Source organism: Euleptes europaea, chromosome 4 (assembly GCF_029931775.1).
Source record: "Euleptes europaea isolate rEulEur1 chromosome 4, rEulEur1.hap1, whole genome shotgun sequence".
Taxonomy (NCBI): domain Eukaryota; kingdom Metazoa; phylum Chordata; class Lepidosauria; order Squamata; family Sphaerodactylidae; genus Euleptes; species Euleptes europaea.
The window spans coordinates 15,927,613-15,947,169 of NC_079315.1; the positions used below are offsets into that span (position 1 = coordinate 15,927,613).

The 19,557-nt window shown below is 45.4% G+C and overlaps 1 protein-coding gene across 2 annotated transcripts; it reads right to left on the minus strand.

Annotated features, from left to right (window-relative positions):
- Positions 1-1,488: 1,488 nt before the first annotated feature.
- DNAJA1 (DnaJ heat shock protein family (Hsp40) member A1) lies at positions 1,489-12,170 on the minus strand. Of its 2 annotated transcripts, XM_056848298.1 has the most exons (8): positions 12,023-12,170; positions 9,488-9,659; positions 7,268-7,372; positions 6,900-7,127; positions 6,356-6,470; positions 4,049-4,164; positions 2,044-2,144; positions 1,489-1,741 (listed from the first exon to the last, which is right to left on the minus strand). In XM_056848298.1, the coding sequence occupies exons 1-8, from the start codon at positions 12,158-12,160 to the stop codon at positions 1,523-1,525; spliced, it is 1,194 nt and encodes a 397-aa protein (XP_056704276.1). In that variant the 5' UTR covers positions 12,161-12,170; the 3' UTR covers positions 1,489-1,522. The 2 variants fall into 2 exon arrangements, with proteins under 2 accessions (XP_056704276.1, XP_056704275.1); XM_056848297.1 differs by lacking the exons at positions 9,488-9,659; positions 12,023-12,170 and adding an exon at positions 7,952-8,080.
- Positions 12,171-19,557: the final 7,387 nt, after the last annotated feature.

Genomic DNA, 19,557 nt, shown 5'->3' on the forward strand with positions numbered 1-19,557 from the left:
TGTCCCAAGCCATGTGCTTAAATTCTGAACTGGCCAATATTGAAGGGTATAAAACCCTTTTAAGAAACTGCACAAAAACCTACAGCAGCTTAATTCAGGAACAGGCTACGAACCTCAAAGTTGAGGTGGTTTTTTTTCAAGTACATATGCAGGCAGTTTAAGGTTTCTTTTGTGTTAGTCACTCAGAAGCCCTGAAAGCAAGCATGGGTGCAACTGTACACTAAAGTTAGTTTCTACCTTTGCACAAAAGGAAGTTTTGTGCTAGTTTTGTTCAGCCACGTTACGGACATTAAGAGTTAAGTGTCTCCTGCATGGAAGCCTTCGACATTTTGGTTTTCACCCCACATGAGCAGAACACAGAATGAACTGCATTAATCATGCTAGGATCCAGGATAAACCTTAACGGGGCGATAGCAGTATCTTATAGACTCTTAAACCATAAAATTACACCTCTATACCTAAAGGTACAATGCACAGAGTCAGTATAGGTCAACACACTAATAATGCTGTGTATAAATATCATTAAACTATTAATCTTACTTAGTCAATTATAAACGTGTATAGTTGGTGAAAATCCAAAGAAATCGACAAAAACATATGCAAAAAGTCCAAGAAGCGCTTCTTCCTTAAAGCATACTGTTTGCAATCCAAAGTTCACTTCATAACGACTTCACAGCAATTCACAAGCTCCTGTAGATTCTTCACCGTAAATGTGTGAAGACCTTATGAAGTGAACTTTAGATTGCAAAGTATGCTTTAAGGAAGAAGTGCTTCTTGGACTTTTTGCATATGCATTTGTCAATTTCTTTGGATTTTCACCAACTATACATGTTTATAATTGACTGAGATAAATGGTTTAAAGGTATTTATACACAGCATTATTAGTGTGTTGACCTATACTTTGTGCATCTTATAGACTCTTGGCATCAGGGGGTTTCTTCAATCTATTTTTTCCCCATCACTACATCATCACTTCCTCCTACAAAAGCTTCACTGGGCATCTGAAGCTCAGTGGTTCTCCTGCAAAGCCAGCACGGTGGCGGGGGGGGGGGTGGTTGTTGTGACGTCCCAAACAACTACACAACCAAAACACATCAACATATGTAGGAGCTGATTATACAAAACCTTTAATTTCACATCTTAACATGAATCATAAATACATGTGCATACTTAAGAGGGAATATAATTTAATACTAAACAGAAACCACTGAATACTAAGCCAGTGCATTAGCACACAATACAATTACGATGCACAAAAATTAAAAACAAAAACACAAAAAAACCAGCCAGAGCAAATTGGCTTCTGGATTTTCTCAGGAGGCGTTATAGAAATATGAACGTCATCCTACTTGATTGAAGTAGCTTTTACTGATTTAGTTCGTTAAACCTGATTTAAAAACAACTTATTATTTAAGATTACAGGGACAATGGCAAGTTTAAGAGTTGAGCAACTGCAGTCCTTCACTCATCCACAACGGACGTACGTACGAGACAGAGCACGAGGGGGCTCGCGGGGGCCTTCCTAACTTGTCTGGCACTGGACGCCACCTCTAGGATGGTGCTCATCGTCTTCGTAAGCTTCTCCATTGTAATGGTGCCTCCTTTCCTGAGATGGGTCAAAGTCCACCAACTCTACCTGGTCCATGTCTTCAGTCTCTTCCACGTTTTCCCTTGGAGGCAGCAGCTTTTCCAACAGGCACAGCTTATCTGAAGAAAGGAAGCCACTATCCGGAAAGATTACCTGTAATCAGGGAAACAAAACCGTCTTCTCTTAACACACCATTCTTTCTCTGCAAAACGTGGTTTGGTGGCTATGAGACCAGAAGTTTTAGAGTTAAAGCAGCATGTTTAAGTTGCATCATTTACACAAGTAATTTTCTTGGCACAGAGCTTTGACTTAAAAAAAAACCCGATGCTATATATAGGCAAGAGTCACTGGAAAAGACAGTCATGCTAGGAAAAGTTCAGGGCAGCAGGAAAAAGTTTAGTTCAGATCCAACCCAAGGTTTATTCTGATCTTCAACCACTTCAGCTGTATCTTACCTTGAACTCAATGATCAGACGGCCCTTTTCATACGGTCTGCGATAGATAGGCATGCCCTCATTCAGCACACACTTAATATCGCCATGCTTGACAATCTGACCTACAAGCAAAAGTACCATCATTTATTATCCTAATTCAGAATTCTCTCACTACCATCCGTTGTTTTTGACAGGACAGATCCAATGCAATATGCTGTGCAATGAAGTGAGAACTCCCTGCTGGAATGGCTCATAATCTAGGAGATAACATGAAATGCGACAGAGAGGACGACTTAAAATAGAATTCGTTCTTGTATAATAATAATAATTTATTAATATGTCACTGACCAGCAGAAAAAACAAAAACCACAACAGATAATAAGAAAACCACAACAGCAGCTACTCCTGCTACTACAAATAATCTAAGCCTAAAAATGACATATTACATGTTTATATAAATTTTATTCATACATCGTAAAACTTGGTGTGACCCCCTTAATATTTTGAGTAATAAAGTATTTCTGTTACTCCTATCCTGTCAGGGTACAACGTATTTTAATAGCTGCAGTGCAGGATTTAGCTGTCAAGAGTATAAACTGATTTTTCATCAGTTAGGAGCTTCTTAGCCAGAAACTCATCTGGTTGGTCAGGGAAAGTGTCAAGCAAAGGGGAAAGAACCCTTGTGCGGGCTTCTTGGTAGAAGGAACAGCGGATCAAGACAGGTTCTGAAGTTCCTATATCCCCTGACCCACAAGCCTTTCTGCTATAGGGACCTTCTTATATCTTCCCTTCAATACAGCTGATGTCATTCTTGAATATAAAACAAAAAGATAGTAAAATGCTGTTTTACATTATTTTTAAAAGGCCATCAGTTGTTGAAGTGGAAGCTGGTCCAAGACAGGTCAAGTCGAAGAGCTGCAGCCCCTTGTGAACCCCCAAAAGCTGATGCTGGGGGATCAGCAGGGCCTCATGAACAAACGTTACAAAACATGGGATGGGGCTGCAAAAAGGGGAGTCAGGCAAAGCCCCCCTCCCTCTTCTGGGAAAGGTGGGACACAGTTTGCTTTTGCAAGTGGCCTTGTGTTAACAGGACCCAGCTTCCATTCTTAATGTTCTACACTGGATTCAGAGGTACACCATAATACAGGGAGTGTCTCGCCTGTTCGCAAGAAGGCCATTTTATACTTCATCGGAAAAGTAAAAACTAATCTCAGTCTTGCACAACAGCTTGTGCAAGGAAAGCTATGAGAACTGCTACAGAATCTATCTAGAATTGAACTCTTGCACAAGATCTTATGTAAGAAGAGCAACAGCTATTTCCTTTGACTCGCAGCTACCTGGATCCAGGCCGTTGTTTTCCTTTTATCATGGCAAACAACGCCTGCAAACTGTGGCGCCATTTTCTGTCAATTTGGACCCTTGGAATGAGGTCGTTTCACCCCTTAAGTCTGACTTCACTAGCAAAATGGTGGCATCACCCACAGAGTGGATCTATCACCTTCCACCTTACTTGCTCCTTGCAGGCTGTGTCAGCCACCCACATCCCTGAACACCAGTCAGGGGACACTAGAGTGCCCAAGCTGTGCCACTCGAAACCACTAAGAAATAAGCAAGAGTTAAAAAATTACACAACAGCAGACAGGACTGGAACTCAAGACAGGGCGGGGGGGGGGGGTCCTTCTCACTGGAAAGTAGAAATCCACAATTTGATTTGCGTGGCTCTCAGGAGCAGTAACCTGCAGATGTCTTCCTCTAGTGACGGAGAGATTAAATGTGCACCTCCACAATGATTGCCAAATTTTATGGCCACTGTGCTTTTAGACTGCACTATAAGTTATGCCTTCTCATGTCTTGAGAATTTGTACTTAGATTTGGGGAGATTTCTACAGATCGCAGTGAGTTTACAGCTGCTGTACAGTGCTAATTTATGCAAGGACTGCATTTACCTTAATTCCAAGAATTTGTTACTTGAAGCTCTACCATCAGTGGTAGACATTTTAACAACAGAGTCTGGGTATAAACTTACCAGGGTGAGAAGTAATGATTATGGTTCGATTATCCAGCATTGCAATCGGTTTCTGGAACCCACAGAGTGCCTCAACCAACTGAATATCCATGCTCATGACCAGGTCTTCACCCCGCCTATAGAAGCAGAAAAATAGTTTTTGCTGTTGAAGGCTAGGGCTGTGGTAAGAGTACAACCCAACAGCCCCCACAATGGCCCATCTAACTATGGCTCAATGAGTTAAGAGTACTATGTAAGTAAAAGGACGGAAGCTTGCATCCCAAACAGTAATTTTGTAGGTTCTTGTAGGTTATCCGGGCTGTGTAACCGTGGTCTTGGTATTTTCTTTCCTGACGTTTCGCCCGCAGCTGTGGCAGGCATCTTCAGAGGAGTAACACTGAAGGACAGTGAAAAACCACAGTTACGCAGCCCGGATAACCTACAAGAACCAATGAACTCTGACTGTGAAAGCCTTCGACAGTAATTTTGTAGTCCAGGTGTTCAATCAGGACCAGGGAGGCGGAGGTTCATATCTACTTGGAGCTATGGAAGCTCACTGGATGATCTCAGACCAGTCTTTCTGCCTAACCTACCACACAGTTGTTGCAGGGATAAAATGGAGGGTGCAAGAACCACATATGCTGCCCTGATCTCCCTGGAGAAAGGGCAGGATGGAAACTTGGTCTTCACACATTTTTGTTTTGGAAGCACTTATTGCCGTAGGAAGAAGAGCAACCATCAGAATTCATAAAGTGACACCAATACACTAAACTAATCCCACGTTTTACCATTTCCTGCCCAAAAAAAGGTAGGGAGACTACAGCTGCATTGTGCACCGGCACTAGGCCATATTTCACTGAGCCATGGAGTATGTGTTTGAAGCCATAAAGATGCAGTACCTTAATACACATCATACTACCAGTCTTAAAATGTTGCCGTTTGTGAAATTGGCGGCAGGTTTTTGGTAAGGAAATAGGGAAAAGGACAGTGATACCAGCATGGTGTAGTGGTTAAGAGCAGTGGTTTGGAGCAGTGGAGTCTGATCTGGGGAACCGGGTTTGATCCCCCACTCCTCCACATGTGCGGCGGAGGCTAATCTGGGGAACTGGGTTTGATTCCCCACTCCTACACACAGTTAGGTGGGTGACCTTGGGCTAGTCACACTCTCAGCCCCACCAACATCTGTTGTGGGGAGGGGAAGGTGATTGTAAGCTGGTTTGATTCTCCCTGGTGGTAAAGTCGGCATATAAAAACCAACTCTTCTTCTCTACCTTCCCCTACTACTGCCACATGGATATGGCTGCTTCTGACTAGATGCCAGGGGCTTTCATGTGGCTCCGCAGAACCTGTCTGTCAAGTAATGGATGCTGGGGATTCAAGGTGGATGACGAGTGCTATTGTAGCCATGTGGAGCATGGATTAATGTTTAGGGTAGCCTTAAGAACTCATGTAGATACTACTACCACATTGGGGGGCAGGTAACCAATGGGCAGGAGCTCTGTGGCGCAGAGTGGTAAGCTGCAGTACTGCAGTCCAAGCTCTGCTCACGACCTGACTTCGAACCTGACAGAAGTTGGTTTCAGGGAGCTGGCTCAAGGATGACTCAGCCTTCCATCTTTCTGAGATCGGTAAAATGAGTACCCAGCTTGCTGGGGGTAACGGAAAGATGACTGGGGAAGGCACTGGCAAACCACCCAGTAAACAAAATCTGCCTAGGAAATGTGGGGATGTGATGTCACCCCATGAGTCAGGAATGACCGGTCCTTGGACGGGGGACCTTTACCTTTTTTTAACCAATGGGAAACAGTAACCACACTCCTACATATCCCCAGAGTAACAACATTGATTTGAGGGCTTTCCAAACATCCAAGCTTTCTTTCGGAGACTTTGTGTTCACGATTCTTCTCTAAAGCAAGATGTCAAGAAACGGCAAGGGTTTTAGTACAGCAAGAGATCAAGATATGCGAGCAAGACCAAAAAAGGTGGCTTATGCCTACTGCTTCCAAAATGGGAATGGACACAGAAGTAGCCATGGAGGCAACACAGAAAAGAAAAGAAGGTGGGCGACCATAGCTAGGGTGTGTGAGGGAGGATTTCTTCAAAACTCCAGCAAAGGCCTTTCAGTTCTGATCACATGCACTGGGATCGTAAGCAGAAAACACAGGTAGTCTTTATATCTGTTATTAGGTGAGGGTTGCCACTGTATATCTAGAAGTAAAGATGAGCTTGGCTACCATCTTGGTCCTGCTCCAAGCGCACCTTCCTTAAGTTTCCCAAGTGAGCCAGAAAAAAAGCCCTGGGGTCTGGCAACAAACACGCAAGCTTTACCTCGTAAACAAAGAATGGTCTTTTTGATCCAAGACAATGATGATGTCTCCAGGTTCCAGCCCTGGTTCTTGGTCCCCTTCACCGTGAAAAGTTATCTTTTGACCATCTTTCATTCCTGTTGTGAGAACCACATAAACACTGATAAACAATACAAGAATCCCACGTATTCATAGAATCAGAGTTGGAAGGGACCACCAGAGTCATCTGGTCCAACCCCCTGCAAATTCCAAACTACCTCCCTCCCCCACAGCCCCAGTGAGCCATACCCAGAAGAGGGCCAAGGTGCCCTCCCTCTCATCATCTGCCTAATAGAATCAGCATAACTGACAGATGGCCATCTAGCCTCTTCTTAAAAACCTCCAGGGAAGGAGAGCTTACCACCTCCCGAGGAAGCCTGTTCCACTGAGGAACCGCTCTGTTAGAAAGTTCTTCGTAATGTCAAGACAGCATGTGTTATTAGGTACTAAAACTTTCCCAGAACAATGTGTGACATTACTGCTTTTTTTTCTGGGTTTAAAGCTTTGGAGCTGCCACTCGGACATACCTTTATCAATATGAACTTCCAGGATTTTCTTCTCTCTAACAATCTTCCTTCCATTGCAGCTTTTGCACCGATCCTTGGGACTGATGCGCTCTCCATGACCCTGACATTCCATGCACACCGACTGAATTTGCTGGACCATTCCAGGTCCTATCTGGTGAATTCTTATTTGCATGCCTGTCCCCCTGCAATTAAGGCAGCATTCCACGGCACCCTTCTTACCGCCTCGGCCTAAAAAACAGCATACAAAGGGAAAAGGCACCTAAGATCATCATGTAGCCGTTTCCATGTTTTAAAAAATGTAGTTAGGTCCAACTCGGTAGAATGTTCTGCCTAAATTTGAACAAATGGAAGTTTCTGCATCAACGTACCTTCACATTTGTCACAAATCACATTCTTCTGTAGAGCAAGCTTTCGTGTCGCTCCGTTGTACAGGTCTTCTAATGTTACTGACAACTGATGAACAACATTTTTACCTGTAAAGAAAAGCAGGTTTGAGGAGTCGGGACTTGCATCTGCCCCCAACTCAGGGGAATGTATACTACTGTCCTTTCGCGCTGATTGGAGTGGAACTGCTCAAACTATGGTGTGAAAACACATAAGTATGATCCTGTAGCCCAACATGGTGTAGCAGTTAAGAGCGGTGGTTTGGAGTGGTGGAATCTGATCTGGAGAGCCGGGTTTGATTCCCTACTCCTCCACATGAGCGGCGGAGGCTAATCTGGTGAACTGGATTTGTTTCCCCACTTCTACACACAAAGCCAGCTGGGTGACCTTGGGCAAGTCACAACTCTGTTAGAGCTCTCTTAGCCCCACCTACCTCACAGGGTGTCTATTGTGGGGAAAGTGATTGTAAGCCGGTTTGAGTCTCCCTTAAGTGGTAGAGAAAGTCGGCATATAAAAATCAACTCTTCTTCTAGCAGGGTGTGTGTGTGCTCAGCTCATCAACCAACATAACGTGGGGGTGAGGACACCTTATTCCAGCTGGCCCAAGAGATACAATGTCAAGATTGCTATTACAATCACAATCACTTGCACATAATGTTATACCTCACCTCTCCTCTCCCTTTGCATTCTTCCACCTCCTCCAAAAAACATGTCAAAGATATCCATAGGTGATCCAAAGCCACCTCCGCTACCGCCCTCCTTTATAGCTTGCTCACCACCTTTATCATACAATTCTCTTTTCTCTGATAGAAGCTCTGATAGAGCTCTCTCAGCCTTACCTACCTCACAGGGTGTCTGTTGTGGGGAGGGAAAGGTGATTGTAAGCCGGTTTGATTCTGCCTTAAGTGGTAGAGAAAGTCGGCACATAAAAACCAACTCTTCTTCAACATCTCACAGCGTAAAATGTGTATCTGAGGCTTAACTAGACTACATTGGTTAATGGCAGTGCCTAAGAGTTTGAAGTACACTAGCGGCTTTGTGATCTGGCACCTGTGGGAAATGGGTGCTGTTAGTTATTCAAATGTGCTTGCTATTCAAATGTGTCAGTTAACAGAACTTTGCTCCAATGACTGCTGTATTTTTCTCCATATGCAAAACTGAACCAGGATCATGAAAACACTATTAAAGCAGCATATCTGCTCTTAATAAAAAGCACGTCAGATACTGTTACAGACTAGCTTCATCTTACTTTACTCCAAAGTCAAGCCAGGGAAGCAGCCTCCATGAGATCTGGGGGAGGGTGGGGGCTATCGGGCCCGGAAGCTGCACTTGTGGCTGATCTTAGGCAGACTTAGCTGCTACCAGGTGGGTACCACTGCACTCCTCAGGATCTCCGAGGGTGCCAAATTCTCAGCCACTCTTGCCATGAGCTGCACATCCAGCAAAAGACAAGGCATCAAGTGAGGGAGTGGGTCAGCAGTGGTCTGTATGGCTGACTGCAGTGACCGGGAAGCGTAGAAACAGTCCGTCCTAGGCATACTGCTAGCTACTAGATTACAAACGTGACATCCCCTAGCACAAGGAATGGGTGGCAGACAGCTGCAAAAATTGTTACGTTAACTGAAGTGGGATTTGCATTGCCATCTATGACAGATGCTGGTTAACAGAGCTGCCTGGATAACAACAAGCCAGATAACAGCAGCCCCAACAACTGCCAAGCTCCACAAAGGCTACCACAGCATCTGTTGCACGGCATCAAACTGAGGCCAGCGTGGTGTAGTGGTTAGGAGCGGTGGTTTGGAGCAGTGGAGTCTAATCTGGAGAACCGGGTTCGATTCTCCACTCCTCCACATGAGTGGCGGAGGCTAATCTAGTGAACTGGATTTGTTTCCCCACTCCTACACACAAAGCCAGCTGGGTGACCTTGGGCAAGACACAACTCTGTTAGAGCTCTCTTAGCCCCACCTACCTCACAGGGTGTCTATTGTGGGGAAGGTGATTGTAAGCCGGTTTGAGTCTCCCTTAAGTGGTAGAGAAAGTCGGCATATAAAAATCAACTCTTCTTCTAGCAGGGTGTGTGTGTGCTCAGCTCATCAACCAACATAACGTGGGGGTGAAGACACCTTATTCCAGCTGGCCCAAGAGATACAATGTCAAGATTGCTATTACAATCACAATCACTTGCACATAATGTTATACCTCACCTCTCCTCTCCCTTTGCATTCTTCCACCTCCTCCAAAAAACATGTCAAAGATATCCATAGGTGATCCAAAGCCACCTCCGCTACCGCCCTCCTTTATAGCTTGCTCACCACCTTTATCATACAATTCTCTTTTCTTGGTGTCAGAAAGTACTTCATAAGCTTGAGAGATCTGCTTAAACTGCAAGATAAAAAAAATCAAAACATATTTCAGAATGTTTACATAAACATTACTTGACTTTTGTATAAAAGGTTGCTTGCAGCCAACGCTGGTCCAACGCAAAATCTGAAAACAACACACCAGGAAACTAAAGTGGTCATAATGGAACTATTGAAAGATGGCTAATTTTTAAGCAACAGCTGACACGTGTGCAAGTTCTAAAACAATCTGAGCCTTTTAAATCGCAAACGACTTCAAACAACAGATTAAAGGTGATGTAGCAAATCATGGCTACATTCATTTAGAAGTGTTACTAACGGCTCCCTCTTTGAATACTAGCCAACCTGGCTATTACAAAGTACAAGTCACATGCTAAAACTAGTACTAACATAACAACACGCCCACATACCAAGAAGAAGTTTCAAAGTTTGTCACGTGCTGGGGAAGAGGATATACATTTGGGACTAGCAGCAAGAATCCAGCTCAAAGTGCAATTAGCAAGGTTGAGGCGCCCTAGTGGTTCCTGCCTTTGCCACCATTTTAAATTAGAACACAGTGACAAGCCGATTCACTTCCTAGACGAGTTCATTCTAGCTGACCTCAGAATGAGATGGAGGAGGAAATCTTCTGCGTTTGCAATTTCATTTTCGTCTGCCAGCTTGGCCCTTTAATGAAGCTTAAAACCAAGCTGGGAAGTGACACAGACCTTAACGCTGTGACACTTTGAAAAACTATCCGGGCGCCTAGGGGGAAAAAGCCAAGGGCATCACCTACGCCCTCTGAGTAATCTTAATGGCGCTTGCTACTCACAAGATGGTGACAAAAGCAAAAGTAATGAACAGGTGCTGGACTGGTCCACTGGCCATTGTGGATGCTCATGCTATTTTAAGGTCGATTAGAAACGTTAAAATCATGTTGCAGTTTTTACATCAGTCAGTCAGTTTTTATTTTACAGTCATTTGACCAAAAAATAGAACACATCTGATCAGAAGTAACATAAATTTGTAATAAAAACAGTATCAGTCAGACAAAGAGTCCACAAAATAAAATATATCAATAAAATCCCATATCTAAAGAGGTAAATAAGTTAGCTTCTAAAATATTTATCTGTCAAATTTTACCCATTTGTAAATTGCATCCTTTCGGGCCTTATATATAGCAACACAAAATTTGGCCACACATCTCGAAGTTTGTGGGTTACTATCTTCCAGTAGTCATTGGATACAAATTTTATCAGGTAGCCATATATTATTTCTTAAAATTTCATGGATAGACAGTTTTTACATCTAGCACACTTGGATCTACAGGGTTTCCTTGGAGAACCACCATCACCACGCACCCTTCTGGGTTCTTCTTTTGATCAGGATCAAAGCCCCACTTGTCTAATAGGCATATTGGATGGGTGGAAGAGGCCACATGTCCTTAGGTGTGGTTACTATAGGGAGGACAGGGAGAAGATTCTTGGCCCTCTTTTAAGAAAGAGCACTGGTTATCCTGAATTTGTTAGAGTTAACATCCTTCTTAAGGATGACTTTTCTCATGTAACAAAGTTAGTGGCCAAGTTTTGTAGAATAGTATTTAATCATAGGAAATCTATATAGAAATGAAAAGTTGTAGAGTTGATTGATTGTTTAATTTTATATTGATGGCCAGTTTTTAAAGAGTAATATTTTGTATAGTGTTTTAAGCAAACGGTAGTGTTTTATACTGCCAGTTTGAGTAAGACAATGCACTTGCAAACATTTTATGTTTGGTCTAAGGACCGTAACATTGAATAAATTGGAACTGGAAGAGGCCACATTTACCACCTCTTAACCACTCTCTTTTTGCCATCAAGTCACAGCTGACTTATGATGACCCCCGTAGGGTTTCCAAGGAATGAGACGTTCAGAGGTGGCCTGCCATTGCCTGGCTCCACGTCATGCCCCTGGTATTCCTTGGAGGTCTCACATACAAATACTTGCCAGGGTCGGGGCTCAAAATGTGTGACTGGCCCAAGGTCACCCAGCAAGTTTCCATGGCAGAGCAGGGATTCGAACTTGGGTTTCCCATATCCTAGTCCGACACTTTAACCACTGCACCACACTGGCTCTCATTCTGTATCATACAGAGGAAGATTAAAGGTTTTTGAGTGGTAACTGATCTGCAATTCAAGTTCCCAACCATTATAGCAAACAATATTGACTATGTTTTCATCTTGCCTTTCCTCCAAAGAGATCGGAAGACAAGTGTGTGGTCGCCTCCCACCCCCTCATATAGTCATGACTACCTGGCAAGGTAGGGCTCTGAATAGCCTCCCCAACGCCACAACATCCTCTACTGTATTACCCCAGGGGATAATGAACAGCGCATAACATCTCTGCTGGTATGTCTTACACACTTGCCTTTTCACCCTCATTAGGATTCTTGTCAGGATGGTATTTCAGCGCCAGCTTCCTATAGGCTTTCTTCAGTTCCTCTTGGGAGGCATTAGGCTTGACCCCAAGCACATCATAATATGTGGTCTCCTTCACCATCTTGCCAGTGATATCTTTTGCAGGGAAGGGAAAAAAGAAGAGAAATAAGGACAGACGAAAAAACTGCTTCCAGAAAACACAGGGAACCATCCAGACAAAAACCCAACAGACCCTCCCCATCCCTTCACACACCCCAAGAGCACCTCCAACCAGACAAAACCATCTTACTCTTAATGAAGCAAAACAGAGCATCCCATTTGTTTTTAACACAATGATGTGACAAATCAGCTTACCCCCCCAAAAAAACCCTTAAAATAGCAAACTAGGCCCAGTGTGCCCATCTGCTCCCCGCCCCCTTCTACTTCCTTTCCCACCTACAGAGACACCTCCTTATAGGGTTGACAATCAGATGAACACATGAAGCCACCTCATACTGAATCAGACCATTAAGGGTCATCAAAGTCAGTATTGTCTACTCAGACCGGCAGTGGCTCTCCAGGGTCTCAGGCAGAGGTCTTTCCCATCACCTCCTTGCCTAGTCCCTTTAACTGGAGATGCCTGAGATTGAGCCTGGGACCTTCTGCGTGCCAAGCAGATGCTCTGCCACTGAGCCACAGCCCCTCCCCACGGCTCTCCAGGGTCTCAGGCAGGGGTCTTTCCCATCACCTCCTTGCCTAGTCCCTTTAACTGGAGATGCCTGGGATTGAACCTGAGACCTTCTGCATGCCAAGCTGAGGCTCTGCCACTGAGCCACGGCCCCTCCCCACGGCTCTCCAGGGTCTCAGGCAGGGGTCTTTCCCATCACCTCCTTGCCTAGTCCCTTTAACTGGAGATGCCTGGGATTGAACCTGGGACCTTCTGCGTGCCAAGCAGATGCTCTACAAACTGAGCCACGGCCCCTCCCCTTATCGTGGAAGGGATGACTTCCCTTAAAAAAAAAAATAACGACCCTATTGCCCTCGCCTTACAAAACCAACAGCAGGGCGACCCCCCCACCCCATTTCTACACACTTCACAAACAAAGGGCGCTTCTGCGTTCTCCCTCCACCCAACCACACACACAGTAATAATAACGATAATAAAAATAATAAAGACACACTTTGGGGATAAGCTTCACGTGGTCAATGTCACCTCCAAACCCCCCCCCCCAGCTAGACCGCCCACTCTCCCCCCGCCGGCCCCATTTCCCCTCCCCCTCATTTCCCCTCCCCCCTCCTTCCCCAGCCCCATTTCCCCTCCCCCTCATTTCCCCTCCCCCACCTCCGGCCTCCCCTCCGTTTCCTTAAAGCTATATCCTCTTTCCCCCCCCCCCGGACAACCGGGGTCACCTGACCAGGCGCGCGCCACAGTTCACCCCTCCCCCACCCCTCGCGAGCGCCCGCCGGTTCCCGCTCTGAGGGAAAAGCGGCTCTTTTCTTGCCGCCGCCGTCACTCACCGCGCGCTGTAGGCCGAGGGGGGAAAACCCGTCTTCAGCCTCCCCGCCCCGCTCCTCCACACCAAGCCGAACCCGGGCCCTGGTTCGCGGCGGCCGTTGATAGCGGCAGACAATCGCGACTTTTCTGGAAAGTTCCGAGCCGGTCTTAGGCTCGGCAGCATCCGGGGAGTTTTTTCTTATCCGCGGGAGCCCCGCCCCCTTCCGCGGAAAGACCGCCCCCTCCCCTTGCCGTCGGCCGTTGCTATTCGACGGCGTTCCGAGAGGACGGTGACGCAGGCCCGAGGCGGAGCCAATCGCCCCCTCTTCGCGTGGCCAGTCATCGCCCGGAAACTACTGATCCCATCAGGCTCAGCGCGCGCAGCCCCCTTTGGCGGCGAAGGCTTCTCTTCCGCGCGGCGGGGAAAGCGGAAGCCTACAAGTCCCACAAGGCAACGGGGGATAGCCCTCGTGCTCACAAGGAAGCGGCTGGCGTGGCCCACGAGGTTTCCTGCCTGGTAGGTCGAGTTCTTTAGCGACTTCCGAGGAGCGCCTGAAAGAAGACGTGGGATTGTTTTAGGCGTATTATTGTCTCTTTATTTGAACAATTGAGGTATATCCTGGGGCATCTCGCAGCGTGTTAAAACCCCAGTCACGGTGAATAGCCCTGTTAGCCGGCCAATAGCAATAGAAAAGAGCCAGAGTTAGGGTTGCCAGCTCCAGGTTGGGAAATACCTGGAGATATTGGGGGCGGAGCCCGAGGAGGGCGGGGTTTGGGGAGAGGAGGGGCTCCAATGCCATAGAGTCCAATTGCCAAAGCAGCCATTTTCTCCAGGGGAATTGATCTCTCGGCTGGGGATCCGTTGTAATGGCAGAAGATCTCCAGATAGTACTTGGAGGTTGGCAACCCTAGCTGGCAGGGTGTGAGCTTTCGTGAGCCGCAGCTCACTTCTTCAGATACAGCTAGAATGTGATTCCATCTATCCTTAAGTAGAGAAGAGTGAATTAGACACACAATGACGATGCAAATGTCAAAAGCAAGTAAATGATATTAGCAGGTGTGATTGGATTAGGTGTGATGTGCAGAGGGATAGTAGGCCTGGAGAAGTTAGCATTGGTAATGAGACAGGAATTCCAGATCTCTGTTCAATCCAGGAGAATGCATTGTCTTGAGCTTCATTATTAGTTGTAATTCAGCAGTCCCGCAATTAAACCGACATGTAAAATAGCAGAGCCTATTAATTTAAAGCCCTGACATGGATGGCCCAGGCTAGCCTGATCTCGGAAGCTAAGCAGGGTCAGCCCTGGTTAGTATTTGGATCGGAGACCACCAAGGAATGCCAGGGTTGCTGTGCAGAGGAAGGCACTGGCAAACCACCTCTGTTAGTCTCTTGCCTTGAAAACCCCATAAGGGGTCGCCATAAGTCAGCTGCGACTTGACGGCACTTCACACACACACAGGACTTTGACTAAACAAAGACAAACATACAAAGATCCCATCTCCCTCAGCACTTTCTACTGCAGCCCCAGTTTTGTAGTAGAAGAGTTGGTTTTTATATGCCAACTTTCTCTACCAATTAAGGAAGAATCAAACTGGCTTACAATCCACCCTCCTTTCCCCTCCCCACAACAGGGGAGGGTAGGTAGGGCTGAGAGAGCTCTAAAAGAGCTGTGACTAGCCCAAGGTTACCCAGCTGGCTTCATGCGGAGGAGTGGGGAAACCAACCCGGTTCACCAGATTAGCATCTGCCGCTCATGTGTTTGTTGGGATTAAAGTGTAGACTACTGGGGAAGGCAATGGCAAACCACCCCATAAATATAGTCTTCCTAGTAACATCCTACTCCATTTTTCAGAGCTGGCGTTTATGAACGCATGAAGATGCCTTATACTGAATCAGACCCTTGGTCCATCAAAGTCAGTATTGCCTACTCAGACTGGCAGCAGCTCTCCAGGGTCTTGGGCAGAGGACTTTCACATCACCTACCTGCCTAGCCCCTTTAACTGGAGGTGCCGGGGATTGAACCTGGGGCCTTCGGCATGCCAAGCAGAGGCTCTACCACTGAGCCACAGCCCCCCCTGCACGGGAGTTGATTTCTGTAGTCTGGAGATCACTTGTAATTTCAGGAGAGCTCTTAGGAGGATGGCAGCCCTTCCTCGGGGATGATGGTCCAAAGAGTGGCCACTGCAAAACAAGATCCAATCAAAGGAATAATCTGTTGATACAGTGTGGGAAAATAGTTTGTAGGCAGAATGCAGTGGAGGTTTTTTAATTGTAAAACACAATCACAAGTGCTTTCTTAGGCTTTGAATGCGTGTTTATACTACAGCAACAGCATTGATACTTTGTAAGCCACAGCTGGACGCAGCCCAAATCTGGGAGGCAGTGACAGATGTAATTTACGGCCTTTCCCTCCTCTCACGCTGCCAGTGGCTAAGAGAAAGCCAGACCCAAGCAACGCATTGACACACTCATTGTGATGCTTCAAGCAGCTGCTGGGTTAGGGCAGAGAAGCTGACCTGCCCAGATCTCGGTAGGAATTGTTGAAAAGCAAATCTGACCTTGGTTGTGTTTGGTACATTGTTATTTATTTACTTAAAATTCTTTTATCCTGCTCTCCCTGGCAGAGCCGGGTTCAGAGCTGCTAACAACAAAGTCAAACATGTTAAATTTAATAAATACACTAAAACAATTTATACAATAGCAAAAGCCCCGTAGATGTCAACAATTTCTATACTCAGAGTATGTTAGTACATAAGTACCACTCAGTGGTATATCTGGTACACAGGGCCAAGTAAGGGCAAACCAACAAGCAGTAAGTTGTCCGTCCCCCCCTCTAGTAATCAAACTAGCTATAGATGTTAAGGAGGCGGGAGGGGGAAGGCATGGACTGTCCTAGTTATATGCCCTCCACTTCTTAGAGCAGCAAAGTTCAAGGGGCCAGCATTCACCTGGGAAGGTTCCCTTTGAAAGAGAGCAAGAATCCTATGCTACTTTTTATTGTGCTTGCCATATTCACAAATATACTGGTAGAGACCAAGAGAAAACCTACCTGCAGGGCAGCTACTCTGCTTATCCCCATCATATCCAGGAGAGAGAGCCTGCACCCCAAGGTGCTTCATTCAACTCACAGTGGAGTGTGTTTGCTTTTTTGTCTCTGCTAGACATTTCAACTCCTGTTTCTTCTCCCGTACACACAGCCATTTCCCAACAAGTGAAGCTCAATTGAGGAGACATCAACAGTTGTTAAGAAGTTTTACCATTCTTTTGTCATAGGTTGTAGCTCCCCCCCACCCCGTACCACTTTTAGGCTATCCCCATAAAATAAAAACATTCACAAATTCTAAGCTTGCAACAGCCGTATTATTATCTTTGCAAGATTGGTGATCCACACAACCAGTTTGCCAGGGTGGAACGCTGCCGATTTAGGGATCTGACTTGGGTAGCAAACCGTAGATAAAGGAATTGTGATTTGCCATTTCCAACTGAAGTATCAGCTGCATAATGAGGGGAATGGTAAAATAGCTGAGTCCCGTGAAATGGACTTTATCAGGTGCAGCGAGAGAAACACAGTTGCCCACCAGAACTTAGGGCTGCAGTTCTTTGCGGAGTCAGACCATGTTTAATACCATTGATTTTGTGGGCTTCAGTCTGCCTAGCTCAGCAACGCACACAACTATGTCCTGGTCGAGACACATAGCAGGATGAAGTGGAAACAAGATGCTAGAGCACTAAGGAGGGGGGGAATGGGCTTGGATCGCTTTAGATTACATGTGAGAAATCTGATTTCTGAACGCTTCTTTATGGTAAAATCTTGCAAATAGAAGGCTAGCATTGTAAGCAAAAAAAAACTGGTTTAGAAACCTGTCTCCCTTGTGAACTAGTTTTCTGTTTGCGGGGAGTTTTTTTTTTAATTGGAGGCACATTCACTGTTGAAATGCACCTATAGTCTGAAATGGGGTAGACCATCATATTTCTTTGTGCTGCATGAAGAGACTAGGCCTAAATCTGTTCTTGGAAGGTTTGCAGTGGGAGGAGTAAATCATGAAGGTGGAGTAACCAAATAACTACTTGCAGCCTGATCTGATGCGGAGTTAGGTGTGCTTAATTTCAGTGGCCACACCTAACTCTGCATAGGACCAGGCAATTAGATATGAACTAGTTTCCCCTTATACTCTGCTATGCTAAAATGGGCCCAAGTTTGGTTTAATGGGTACTTCAGGATTAATAATGATTAGTTAAGGCTGCCAGCCTATCTGTACATGTATACTTAGGAAGCTTAATGTCAAGAAAGAACCAATGATACTTCTGAATAAAAATATTTCAGCTCAGGTTGCACAGATTAACAATCAGAAGCTCACCAATTTGTCGGCAAGTGAGATTTTAAACTTTGCCACAAAACCAGTTCATCAAAACTCACAAACAAGTTTTCTAAAATCAGGGAATCTGGAATTTGGTGCCAGAGATAAAGGGCATTGTGATACCCATTGTATTCTTGATACTGGAGTGTTGTGGAATAAAGGAGTATGCTTTTATTTTTAATAATATTATAAACATCCTTTTAAAAAATCAGTACAACTAATTGCTTAATTTTAAACGATCTTCAAGTGTTTGCTGCGTACTTTTACATGTAACATTTTTAATCAACGCTTTTACATTTTAAAAAATTATAAGAGCAAAACCAGACACACAATTCTCATACAATGTACCGTGCAACCCAAAGTGATGTATACAAACGTTATATGTAACGTTTTTAATCAAAGCTTTTACATTAAAATTTTATAAGACAGGAATTCTTATAATTCTCATACAATGTACCGCGCAACCCAAAGTGATGCATATTTACTCAAAAGTAAGTCCTATTGCATTCAGTGAGGTTTGTTTCCAGGCTGCAGCGCTAGACAATAGCCAAAGCTCCCTTTGTAACGTTTCCCTAGAAAACAAGAGCAAGCGCAAAAATGCTGGAAAGGAGATCTCCCTCTCTTTTAGGAAGCTGACGATGAATCCCAAGTAAATGCTGATGGTCACGTGAGATCAGCAATGAATCAGATTGGTCTCAGGACAGCAAGAAGCAGAGCTATTGGCTACGAAGCTGTAGGCGAGGGGGCGGGACGATGGCAGCGAGGAGGTGAGCGGAAGCATCTGGATGGTAGATCAAAGGACTGGGAGCGAACAGCTGCAAGGCTGTATTGGCGGGAGCTGAGTGGTACATAAAAGTTGTTGCAGCAGTGGAAGTTAACGGGGAGATGGTGGAAAGAGACGATCAATTGGAAAGAGCCTATAGCAGGGGTGTTGAACTCATTTGATACGAGTGCTGGATATGACATAGATGTCACTTGGCTAGGCCGGGCCACGTGTACCATAAAATTTAAGGCCGGGTACTGGAGATACAAACTTTATAGAAGACACAGGCGAAGCCAATTAATGATATTATTTTTTACTTAAAATACAAACATGCTTAACACAATAACACAGTATTTTTTTAAGTTTATCAGTCTTTGATCATTGACACCTCAGGACTGGGGGGAGTGGCTGGCTCGTGGGCTAAACCTATGATTTTTGCATCAACGGGAAATGCTTAAGGCAGGGCTTTTGGGCTCATTTGTTACGAGGGCCGGATATGACATAAATGTCACTTGGGTGGATTGGGCCAAGCCTCACCAGATCAGGACTGGAGGGGGTGGCTGCCTCGGCTTGCTTGCAGGCCGGATAAGAGCACTCAAGGGGCTGGATCCAGCTTGCAGGCCTTGTGTTTGACACCCCTGGCCTATAGGGTTAAAAGCAACAGCGAAGAACTGAGACATGGGATGGTTCAATGTTAATGCTGTAATGATTTTACAGTGCCTCCACCTCGTTGTATTATATTAATATGCGAGTATCTTGGAGAGTATGCATAGGATTGGGCCGTTCGAAGTGCTGATGTATCCTAAATAAGGAACTGGGATTTGAACACTCTGGCACCCCAAAATTGACTCTGGGTTGCCTCCAAATCCCACACTGCTGCTGCCTGCAGAAGTTGCCTGGTACAAGCAGCTTGTTCTGTTGA

What these genes read in the sequence shown, in the direction of transcription:
- DNAJA1 (XM_056848298.1), bottom strand. Translation starts at nt 12,160, where the DNA reads ATGGTGAAGGAGACCACATATTATGATGTGCTTGGGGTCAAGCCTAAT. An exon ending in ATGAGGGTGAAAAGGCAAGT is followed by an intron (nt 9,660 to 12,022) that starts GTGTAAGACATA and finishes TTGCAGTTTAAG; the next exon opens with CAGATCTCTCAAGCTTATGA. An exon ending in GTCTGATCATTGAGTTCAAG is followed by an intron (nt 1,742 to 2,043) that starts GTAAGATACAGC and finishes CCCTGATTACAG; the next exon opens with GTAATCTTTCCGGATAGTGG.